This window comes from Mustela nigripes, chromosome 11 (genome assembly GCF_022355385.1).
Source record: "Mustela nigripes isolate SB6536 chromosome 11, MUSNIG.SB6536, whole genome shotgun sequence".
NCBI lineage: Eukaryota > Metazoa > Chordata > Mammalia > Carnivora > Mustelidae > Mustela > Mustela nigripes.
Genome location: NC_081567.1, coordinates 10,024,299 through 10,035,626, shown reverse-complemented (window position 1 = coordinate 10,035,626; position 11,328 = coordinate 10,024,299). Strand labels below are relative to the sequence as shown.

The 11,328-nt window shown below is 57.9% G+C and overlaps 1 protein-coding gene across 4 annotated transcripts in view; it reads right to left on the bottom strand.

The window, feature by feature from the left end:
• Positions 1 to 5,739: 5,739 nt before the first annotated feature.
• The window catches only part of CLIP2 (CAP-Gly domain containing linker protein 2), a 65,187-nt gene continuing 59,598 nt past the window's right edge, over positions 5,740 to 11,328 (bottom strand). For all 4 annotated transcript variants that reach the window (XM_059414714.1, XM_059414712.1, XM_059414715.1 and 1 more), the window contains 4 exons: positions 10,642 to 10,801; positions 9,177 to 9,362; positions 8,824 to 8,886; positions 5,740 to 7,705 (listed from right to left, as the gene is read on the bottom strand). In XM_059414714.1, coding sequence (XP_059270697.1) covers positions 7,694 to 7,705; positions 8,824 to 8,886; positions 9,177 to 9,362; positions 10,642 to 10,801 — 421 coding nt within the window. In that variant the 3' untranslated portion in view covers positions 5,740 to 7,693. The remainder of the gene's footprint in view (positions 7,706 to 8,823; positions 8,887 to 9,176; positions 9,363 to 10,641; positions 10,802 to 11,328) is intronic.

The following is an 11,328-nucleotide window of genomic DNA, read 5'->3' as shown; positions in this document are numbered from 1 at the left end:
ATCTCCTAACTGGGGCTAGGGGAGCAGGTGGCACCCGTCCTCCAGCTTTCTCCCAAATTCCCTCAGGAGGAGAAGGCCAGGGCCTCCCGACCTACCTGGATGGTCGGATCAGTGTCTCCCCAGGCAGGCAGAGCCAAGAGGGGGAGTGGGACCAGAGTGGCAACAACCCGGTGCAATGCATTTCACTGTCCCGATCCTACTGGAGACAGGGAAGCGGGGGTCCGGGGACCTGGGGGGCTCTGGTGAAGGTCATAACCAGGTGAGCGGCTGAACTGGGAATTCGAACTCCGACGGTCTCACTCTCAAGCCCTGCTTAGGTTCCTTTCATGTCTCAGGGGGCCAGGGCCGCGTGCATCAGATGGAGGGGTCGTGGGGACCCCCGGTCCCCGCAGCAATCCACAGCCGCTCACCCCTGCGCCTGGACACTGCTATTCCAAGTCCTACTGAATCCGCCCCAAACGGGACCAACGGGGCCACCTGACCCCATCCTAGGAGGAGTGACCCCTAACCCCTGCTCAACTCAGAACTGTCCCCATTTCTCTCAGGGATCCCCCCAGGCCTGGGGATTACACTCCCGACTTTACAGATAAGGAAACTGAGGCTTGGGGGGTGGTTCCCCAAGTCCAAAGGCAGGTTAGGGCCAGCATCAGAGGCGGAACCCTGGTCTCAGCCTCGTGGTGTGGGTTTTGCAAATGGGACAAATGCGGAGCCCTGTGAGCTCTAAGGCACAGTTAGATGACTCACGCGCCATCAGGAATATAAAGGGGGCGGGGTGCCCAGGTGGCACCTGCTCTCGGCTCAGGTCATGATCTCAGGGTCCTGGGGTGGAGCCTGGCGTCAGACTCCCTGCTCTGCGAAGAGCTCGCTTCTCTCTCTCTCCCTCTGCCCCTCTCTTTACTTGTGTGCTCTCTCTCTCTGTCTCACTTTCTCTCTCAAATGAATAAATAAAATCTTAAAAAAGAAGAAGAAGAAGACCTGACCCCAGGGAGAACTTCTGCTGTCCTCGAAGTTGGGGGACACCGTAGGTGGGGGCCCCACATTTTAAGTTCTGACTCGAGATTGTGTTTGTAATCAAAGTGACCTTGGAACTCTCTTACCCGTGAGAGCCCCTTGGTGGGGGTGGGGGGTGCCCCAGCTTTCGTGGAGGGTTGAAGAGGTTCCGTGACAAACTGGGAGAAATGAAGTCGGGATCATATCCTGGGAGTCCTGCCTGGCTCTCGGTCTCGGGCAGATTTCTCTTCATTTATCATGCTCGGGAGACTTGGTATCTCACGTGCTTATCTTTTTCATCGATTCTGGAAATTTCTCAGCCGTTTCTTTGGATAATGCCTCCTGCCAGGCACCTGGCTGGCGCCGTGGGGGGAGGAGCAGATGACTACTGATCTCGGGGTCACGTGTTCAAGCCCCACACTTGGTGTCAAGACTACTAAAAAAAAAAAATAAGATAAATCATGCCTCTCCACAATTCTGTTTTCTTTCGGAACCCAATTAGACATGTGTCTGCCTTTCTTCTTCTTCTTTTTGTCACTTGTTTATTGAGCAAACATTCACTGAGTGCTATGCCAGGGGTGACTTGGGGGGTGATTTGGCCAATGTAAGCTCCCTTGTGGGTCTTATTCTTTTTCTTTTACATTTTTTTTGTTTTGTTTTTAAAAATATATATACATATATTTTTTAAGATTTTATTTATTTATTTGACAGAGAGAGAGAGATCACAAGCAGGCAGAGAGGCAGGCAGAGAGAGAGGAGGAAGCAGGCTCTCTGCTCAGCAGGGAGCTGATGCGGGGCTCGATCCCAGGACCCTGGGATCATGACCTGAGCCGAAGGCAGCGGCTTAATCCACTGAGCCACCCAGGCGCCCCTTTAAATGTTTTTAACTACTGATTTAAGTGTTTTCCTTGAACTTTTCTATTTTATTTATTTATTTATTCAGAGAGAAAGAGAGAGGTATAGGGAGGGCAGAGGGAGAATCTTGAGCAGACGTCCCCTCCCGAGGTGGGACTTGAACTCATGGCCCCGAGATCATGACTTGAGCCGAAGCCAGGAGGCAGACACTTTAACCTCCTTCAGAGGTCTGCTCCTGTGCCTGGACTCTCCCAACAGGTTCTATGCTGGTGAGTGTATCCCTCTGTCTCTCCTGACCCCCTGGTCTGGAAAGTGCAGACCGACGGAAGGAGAGCTCTCTCTTTGTGCACTGGTTTGGTCCTGTCTGGATTCCCAGCTGGAGACCGTGGCTGGGGGCCTCGTCCGCAGTGGGACCCTCGCTGTGGGGCTCCGCTCAGCCTCCTGCGGGGCTGCCGTTGCGCCGACCCACAGCCCCCAACCCTCCGTGCAGCTCCCCGAGGCCTGAGGCAGGGACACGGGGGGTCAGTCAAAGGGGACAGATCTCCCAGAGCCTGGCGTCCGGTTGTCCGTCTGTCCCCTTTTACCAGCAATGATTCTTCACGGGTCGTCATGGGTAGAGCATACATTCCTCACCCACCTGTGCATCCAGAGAAGACGGGGTCCAGGCAAATGCTGTATGATCTCACGTACATGCAGAATACACTTTGTAAAGATTTTTTTATTTTCTTAAAAGATTTTATTTATTTGACAGACAGAGATCACAAGGAGGCAGAGCAGCAGGCAGAGAGAGAGGAGAAAGCAGGCTCCCCGCTGAGCAGAGAGCCCGATGCGGGACTCCATCCCAGGACCCTGGGATCGTGACCTGAGCCGAAGGCAGAGGCTTTAACCCACGGAGCCACCCAGGTGCCCCTAAAGATTTTTTTAATTAAAAAAAAAATTTTTTTTTAACTTTTAAGAAAACCCTCATAGGTGCAGAGAACAGTTGGGTGGTTGCCAGAGACAGAGGGGTTTGGGGAAGGTCGGTGAAATGTGTGAAGAGGGTCAGAAGGCACAGACTTCCACTCATAACGTAAATCAGGGGCATCTGGGTGGCTCAGTGGGTTAAGCCTCTACCTTTGGCTCAGGTCATGATCTCAGGGTCCTGGGATCGAGCCCTGCAGCGGGCTCTCTGCTTAGCAGGGAGCCTGCTTCCCCTCCTCTCTCTGTCTCTGCCTGCCTCTGCCTACTTGTGATCTCTCTGTCAAATGAATAAATAAAATCTAAAAAATAAATAAATAAATAAAAATCAATAAATAAAAAAACTAAACGTATCCTGGAGATCATTTCCTGATGTAGGCAAACAACTCACGAAGAGGGACTCCTGAAATGTACCCAGTGTATCTCCATTTAAAAAATAGTAATAAGAAATAAATATTTTTTAAAAAGAGCAGAGTGGATAAGTACATTGTGGTACGTTGTTGCAATGGCAGATTTAGCTAGCAATAAGAATGGACTTCACAAAACAAAACAAAACAAAAAAACCCAGGATATTGCAAGGCACAAGAAGGAGTGAAATTCACAAGTGTTCCTGAGAGCCAAAAACACCCTTCCAGAGCCCAGAAAGTGGATGAGAAAGCTCATCAGTGATGACAAAGGTAGAAACCTGGGTGCTTTCTTGGGTGTGTGTGTGGGGGGGTGAGCCGGGGCTGGGAAGGGGCCCAGCACAGCCTGCCTGGATTTGGGAATATCCTGTATTTTGACCCGAGCGGTGATGACAATGGCGTACACCCACATAAACAATGCATCCATCGGGACACCGAACATCTGGGCATTTTACCCCATGTAAATTACTCCTCACCAGCAAAGAAAAACAAAAACTTATGATAAAATATTCCAAACACCCAAAACATTAAAAGGGATTGTATTTTATTTATTTATTTGACAGAGAGAGAGAGAGAGGGAGCACAAGCAGGGGGAGTGGGAGACGGAGAAGCCGGCTCCCCGCTGAGCAGAGAGCCCGACGTGGGGCTCGATCCCGGCACCCTGGGATCAGCACCCAAGCAGAAGGCAGACGCCTAAGGACGGAGCCACGCAGGCGCCCCAAAGGGATTATATTTTTAAAGAGCCTTTTACATAACACCAATTCAGTGACACCCACTGAAGTCTTGGGTGTTGACACATGCCTCTCCGGCTCGGTCCCCACCCCGGGTGACATCGGGGGGGTCTCGTTCAGGTCCGTGGGAGCCGTCTGCTGACCCCTACATTGGACTGTCGGGGGGCCCACCAAGGGGGCGGCCTGAGGATGGAGAAAGGGAGGCTCCCCGTCTCGGCCAGGAGAGGGAAGAAAGGGCCAACGGAGACTTGAACCTAAGGACTTCTCCTGGGGTCACATTGAGATCCACTGTCACTCTCCCTGTGCCAGAGTCTGTCTCTCCCTTCTTCCTTCCTCTCTGCACCCAACTCCTTCATCCTCCCAACGACGAACACACAGGGCCACGCCGACTGCTGGCTTGGAAGCTGGGAGTGGGGTGGGGGCTTCGCTCTTTTCTGACCACAGCGTACGGTTTCCACTGCAGGCTACACGGGTCAAAGAAACGCTTCCCCCACCCCGGGGTCAGGGCGATGCATTTAGTGCCCTCGGTCACCACCTTATCCATCGGGGACCGGGACCTCAGGGACAACGAAAATAAACCAGAAATCACAGTGGTGGTCGATCAGCCCCCGGAGGAAAGAATCTTGTTTGCAGACGCTCTTTGAATTTCAAGATACTGGGAAGGACAGAGCCTGTGTGTTCGAGGCAGCGGAAGCCCAGAGACCAGAACCGTCTCTCTTTCTCTTTTTTTTTTGGTAAAGAGTTTATTTATTTATTTGACACAGAGAGAGAGAGGTCACAAGTAGGCAGAGAGGCAGGCAGAGAGAGAGGGGGGAAGCAGGCTCCCCGCTGAGCAGAGAGCCCAATGCGGGGCTCAATCCCAGGACCCTGAGATCAAGCCCTGAGCCAAAGGCAGAGGCTTGCCATTTATTCCCACCGCAGCCCCATTCTGCTGCCCCTCCGTCCGGGCTGGTTGTGCCCAGGGGCTGCCGGCCTGGGCTCCAGGTTGGGTTCAGCCTCGGGGAGAGCCAGCTGGAGGAGGGCAGGAGAGAGCCGGGGTCCTCGTCTCCTGATCCCTTCCGCCTGGAGTGGGGTCCTCCGCACAGCTCCAGTCCCAAGCACAGCGCCTTTGCTCTGCTCCTTGGGGGGAACAGTGGCTCCCAGAGTCCCTGTGGGCTCCCTTAGCCCACCTGTGCCCACGGCCCCCCTTCCCTAAACCCTTCACCCACGCACGGGCCTCACCGCTTCGTCCTTCACTGCTGACCCAGTACCTGGGAGCCAGCACGAAGCTTCCAGATGCATTCAGCTGTTAACCCCGAGAGCCTTGATGGTCTCCCAGGACAGCAATGTCAAGTGCAAAGCCTGTAAGATGACCCCAGAGCTTGCAAACCCTTACCGTTCATTTGATCTCGAGAGAGCTGGCTGCAGGAGATCAAGTCCCTCCCTGAGGTTCCAAGTGCTCTCGCAGAACGCACTGAACTCGTTTTGGTTATTCTGCACATCAGGGAGAGGTTTCATTTCCTTCTTGTGGGCCCCTCCTCCTTCTAACAGAGTCAAGTCCAAACCCCCAGCCCTCTTCTGGCAGCCTTGCCCGGCCTGGCTGCCTCTGCCTGCTGTCTCTGGTCCTCGGACGGTCCCTGCTGGGTTCCTGCTCCTTGGACGGGCTCCGGTCCTGGTCTCCTGGGTCTCTTCAAGCCAGGCCCTGTGAAGCCCTCATCAGCCCTTCACAACTGAGTAAGAATTAGCCGGCAACGAGCAGGACAGGACTGACCCCCACTCCTGGCACGCCCCAGCGGGCACGCAGAGAAAAGCAGACAAGGGTCCTGGACATCAGTCACAAGCTTTATTGTCTCGAGCACGGACTCGCCACACTTCAACAATTCCACTTCGGGGAGGACAAGGGTTGGGGAGGGCTTGGGGACGGAGCACAGGCTGAACCCACACTGGGCAGGGGGAGGCCTTCACAGGCAAAGGGCTTCTTGCCACCTGCCAGGTGCCCTGGGCGCTCAGCCCCTCCTGGTGTGGGCCTTTGGCTGTTAGTAGACTAATCAGCGCCTTCTGTAGGCGGGGTGAGCTGCCGGATTTTGCTGGAAAGAGTAGTTAACTCTGGGTTAGGCCACTAAAGCGTCGCTTCTAGACTGTTGTTAATAAAACCGCATGCGAGAGCTACCAGAAGCCAACGGGGAGGTGGCGGGCCAACGGCACGATCTGGCTAACCGCCCCCCGCCCCAAGGATGGGCTGCATTTGGGCAAGAATGGGGGGGGGGGCCCTGGGTTGCTCTCAGGGCACAGACTGCATACCCGTCCTGGTGCGCGGCAGGAACGCCTGGATGGGCCATCAGGCTTCCCCCTTTGAGCTCCTGGGAGAGGGGCCCCAGAGTGAAAACACTCCCTGAGCTGGGGGAGGCGGAGGAAGGCCTCCGTGGGGACACTGAGGCAAAGGCAGTAACCTGTGCGCCCTCCAGCTCTAGAGGTTGTTCTACTGGCTTTTCCCACCACCCACAGGCCTGGAGTAACCCAGACGGGCTCGCTGGGCATCGGGGAGAGGCGGTTAGATCTTTCTTCTCTCCAACAGCTCTTGGGCTCTTTCCTTGGCTGCGGGCACGGGGCTTCCAGAGCTCGAAGCAGGTGCCCGGTAAGCAAGGGGGCTGTTGGCAGGCGAGCCCTCCGACGACTGTGCCCGGCACGCACGTCCCTGAACACTCAGCCACGTGCACCCGGGTGTACACGCACACAGTGCGGCTGCAGAATCGTGTGGGGCGGTGTGTCCGGGCACAGCCCTGCCGGGCCGGGGGTTCGACCCCAGGACCGCAGCGCGCGCATCTTCCGACCGCAAATGCCCCTGTCCACACGGCACGGCTGCGCATGCGTGCGAGACCCCCCGGGGCGCAGGCCAGGGTCGGAGCCTGCGTGAGCCTGTCTGCGCGGGAGAGGCCCAGTTCTGGAACCGCTAGTCCACCGGGACACCACGTGGCGGGCCAGTCCCCGGGTCTGGGCTCTCCAGCGGCCCCGCTGCCCCAGCGCCCAGCCCGGTCCGTGAGGGGGGAGGAGGAGAGGGGCTTCCGAACTTCCCTAATACTGTGGCTCCTGGCCTTGTGCTGACCGCTGGGCCAGCGGCTTGGAGCTACGTGTATGCGCTGGTGTTGGGGGTGGGGAGGACCTTGTCCCCACAACACCTTGAACTTGGGCTGAGCTGGGCGGAGGGGCTGAAGGGGGCTTGTACCACTGTTTGTGGGGACAAGAAGCCTGGGGGCTGCAGAAAAGGGGGTCCCCACCTGGCTCCCGAGGACCGGACTGCCCTCCTTGGTGCCTAGTGGGGCCTCCTCTGACCCTTTCCCGGGACAATGGCTCTCTGGGGTGTCAGGGGAACCCGGGAGAAGGGGGAGAAAGGGAGGGGAGGGACGCGCCCCGGGTGCCAAGATGGTGCTCAGGGCGGCTCCTTCTTGGTGGGGGGGCGTGGGGGGCCTGGCCAGATCACCTCAGCCTCCCCCAAATTCCAGAAACTGCTGGGGCATCCAGGCTGTCCAGGCCGAAGGTCCCGGGGGCCAGGCCGGGACTGTACCGCTCTCTGTGGGAGGTCGTGCTTGAGGAAGCCTCCTGGTCCCGCAGGGGGGGGTCGGGGATGGGGGATTGTCCGAGGCAGTGGGCACGTCATTGTTACAAACACTGTTCTTGTCTCCAAAGTGACAGTCCTGGCCCCTGCCTGGAGGAGGCGCCACCGGGGCAGGCTGCAGGGGCTGTGGTGTGGACCGGGCGGCTCCACGGTGTCCCTCGGGGTCAGTGCTTCTCCTGGAGAGAGCAAGGGCCTGATCAGCAGGTGTCCTATCTGGCTCTCCGCCCCTCCCCCACAGGCCCAGGTTCTTCCATCTCCGGAGGACACAGTGGCGGGGGGGTGGGGGTGGGGGCTCCACGGCCCCAAAATGAAAAGAGGAGAGTTCCTTCCCCTGCTCAGCCTCGCCCCTGCACGTTCACTGAGCCTCCCGGGCACCCTGAACACCCGATTCTTGATCTCAGCTCAGGTCTTGGTCTCAGGGTCGTGAGTTCAAGCCCTGCCTGGGGCTCTACACTGGGCGTGGGGACTACTTACACAAAAAATAAATAACAGGGCACCTGGGTGGCTCAGTCGTAAGTGTCTGACTTTGGCTCAGGTCGTGGTGCTGGGGTCCTGGGATCGAGACCCCAGTGACACCCAACCTGGGGCTTGAACTCACAAAGCTGAGATCATGAGTCATACGCTCTGAGCCAGCCGGGAGCCCCCAGGGTCATTCTGAACAGCAAGATCAACAAGAAAAAGCACGAAAATGGGAGAAACACGGCACCAGACCGAGCGTGGAAAGGACGGTTATTGACTCAGAGCTGGAACTGGCGGTGGGCATCGCCATCGCCCTGTGCAGCCTCTGCCGGGACTGTGCGCAGTGGGGGACGCGAATTTCTCTCCAGTCTGCGCACGCCCGAGAATGACCTAAAAGGGCCGTGAGTGCTGATTTTGGGGTCACAAATTTCATGAAGTAGGTCGGTTTGCAAATAAGGGATCAGCAAATAATAAGAATTCTGTACACGTACACACGCACACAGAGGAAAGTCCCACAAAGAGATCATCTAAAAGTTGTCAACCTAGGTCATCTCTAAGAGTACGTTCTATTTTGTTTTTTTTTTTTTCCCCCTAGAAGTTTCCCAGTAGGCACGCGGAACTTTTACTATGTCAGTGTTTGGAAAAATCGAAACAAGCTGACAGGAGCGGATGACGGCTGGATGGAGAGTGGCCGCCCTACCTGGGAGACTCTGGCACCGGGCGCCTTTGTAATTGGGGTGGCTTCTCAGGTATTTTTCCTCCTGGAAAGTCAGCCCGTGTGGGAGGGCCGTGGGTGTGGCAAGGGGTCCCCTTGGGGGGGCAGGGCGTCCCTTACCTCTTGTTTGTGGCCCTTGTCTTGCTGGTGGATGCCATTTGCAGAACTGGAATTGCTGATGGCCTGCAAAGAGTCCCGGGCACGGGCTGAGTGAAGGTCACCAGGCGGCAGTTCCTGGTGCGACCACTAGAGGCCACCAGCGGCTCTTCAGAAAGCGGCATGGGTTGGGGGTCTCAGGGCAGGGCCACATCCCAGCTTAGTCTGAGCTCCCCAGGATCAAGCTGAGTATTCCCCCGAGTGGGGACTCCTGGAGGACAGTCTCCCCGCTCACAGACCAGGGTTCCCAGGACAGGGCCATGCTTCCGATGACAGAGCGCGCCGCCCGGTCCGCCCAGGCCCGGCCCGGGGCTCACCTGGGACTTGTCGGGGCAGCTCCTCATGGCCTCCATGAGCTTCTCCACCTGCTGAGCCTGGTCCAGGGCGTCCCGCAGCGCGTCCTCCGTGCTCATGAGCTGGCGCTGCAGCCGCTGCAGCTCGGGCGCCGAGGCCGGGTCAATGAGAGAGTAGCGCCGCTGGTCCACCAGGGACTTCTCTTTGTCCTGCACGCAGCAGCGGGGACGGAGAGCCCGCGTGTGAGCCTGGGTGCGCTCGTCTGCACGCGTGCATGCGTGTGCTAGGAGAGGACGCGCCCGCCGGGCCTCCTGGCTCCTGCACAAACCTGTATCACACTGTATCACGCCGCCCCTGGGCCGGGTGCCTCCAGAGCCTTCTGCTCCGCTCTGATCCTCCCCTCAAACCTCCCTCACCGCGGAGACTTTCTAACCACCGAGCCCTTCCCTAGTTCTCCTGTGGCACTGGGGACAGCGCAGGGGGACATGGGAGAGGCTGCCCTGGGCGAGGTCCCCAGAGAAACTCGACCAGCCTGTGCCCCACGGAGATGAGCCAGAACAGGAATTCACCCCCTCCACGAGGCTCTGGGAAAGCCTCAGGGAATCAAAACTTTGAAGTCCCCACGGGCCCCAGGGCCTTGGCTTCTCCTGAGTTATGCCTGGATGCAGAGCCAAGGGCCCTGGAGTCCTGCCTGTGGGCTAGGCCTGCCAGGACTGGAAGGGTGTGCAGTCTGAGTGAGCCCTGGCCCTTGACTCCGTGGGTCCCCCAGCTTCGGGCAGGTCCTGTCCCGCTGCCCTGCCCGAGAGGCCTCCCCTCCTCCGTCTCCTCCAATGGCTGAACCCGTGCAGCTGAGCGGGAGGGCGCTGGGGGCTTTGGAGCCACATCCCACGGCAGCCGGCCTGTCTTCCCAGAACCTGTCCTGTCCAACCCTGGGACTGACAGGGCCCCATAGCTGGCCACAGCGGGGACAACTGGGGACAATTCTGTCCTGTGTTCCCAGAGTGGCCCACCTACTCCAAGGCCCGCGTCTGGGGACTCAGCTCAGGCACGTTCCTGCTCTTGATGGAGTCGTCCTAGCTCCCAGCAGCTTGGGGTTAGAAAGAGCTCTGGTAGGTCCCATCTCCTTCCTGAGACAGATGTGTGAACCCCCATGGCAAAATCCTGAGTTAGGAGCTGGTTTCTGGCTGATTACTTCCCCCAATGGGGAGCTCAGCACCCCGCAGGAGCCCACCCTAGCTCGGGACAGCTGGGGGTCTTCGGAAGCCTTCCCCCGCACCGTGTCACCAGACTGCCATGCGGCCAGCCACGAGGTCTGCAAAGGGGTCGCCCGTGGCCCTTCCACCAGCTACGTCGCTGACCCTGTCTGTGATGCTACAGCCTCTAGAACCCTCCCTGTGACTTGGCTGTCCCCGGGGTGGCTCCAGGACAGCGCCAGCCTCCGCCCACCGCGGCACGCCCCTGTCCCCAGGCTCCCGCTTGCCCACGCACCAGCCCGGTCAGCTTCTCTCGCAGGCCCCGGATGTCGTCCTTGAGCTTCTGCTCCTTGATCCTCCACTCGGCCTTGTGGACCTCGCGGCTCAGGTCCCTCTCGGGCCCCGGGGAGTGGCGATTGGCCTCCAGCAGCAACACTCGAAGTTCGTTCAGGCTCCTAGCGGGATTCGGCAGGCGGGCACAGGAAAGCCCGTCAGCCCTGGCCCTGGGCTTCCACACCCCGCGATCGGCCAGCTGCCTACGGGCTGGCCGCGCTAAGGGCGGGCGATGGCTGTGCAGACAGCGCCCGGGCCAGGAGGGGCTGCCGTGAAACCGTTCGCTGGCAGCCCGAGAGGGGCCAGGATTTGGGGATGGGATGGTCAAGAGGACTGGGCCTTTTCTAGAATGTCCTTCAAGTTTTAAAAACAGAGAACAGAATATCTGTTTGATTCAAAATTAAATAAAACAGGGGCGCCTGGGTGGCTCAGTCAGTTAACCATCTCCCTTCTGCTCAGATCATGATCCCCGGGGTCCCAAGATTGAGCCCCGCATCGGGCTCCCTGCTCAGTGGGGAACCTGCTTCTCCCTCTGACTCTGCTCCTTCTCCCTGCTCATGCCCTATCTCTCTCTCTCTCTCTCAAATAAATAAAAATTTTAAAAAATATATAAAAATAAAAATCATTTAAAAAGTTTAAATAAGGGGCG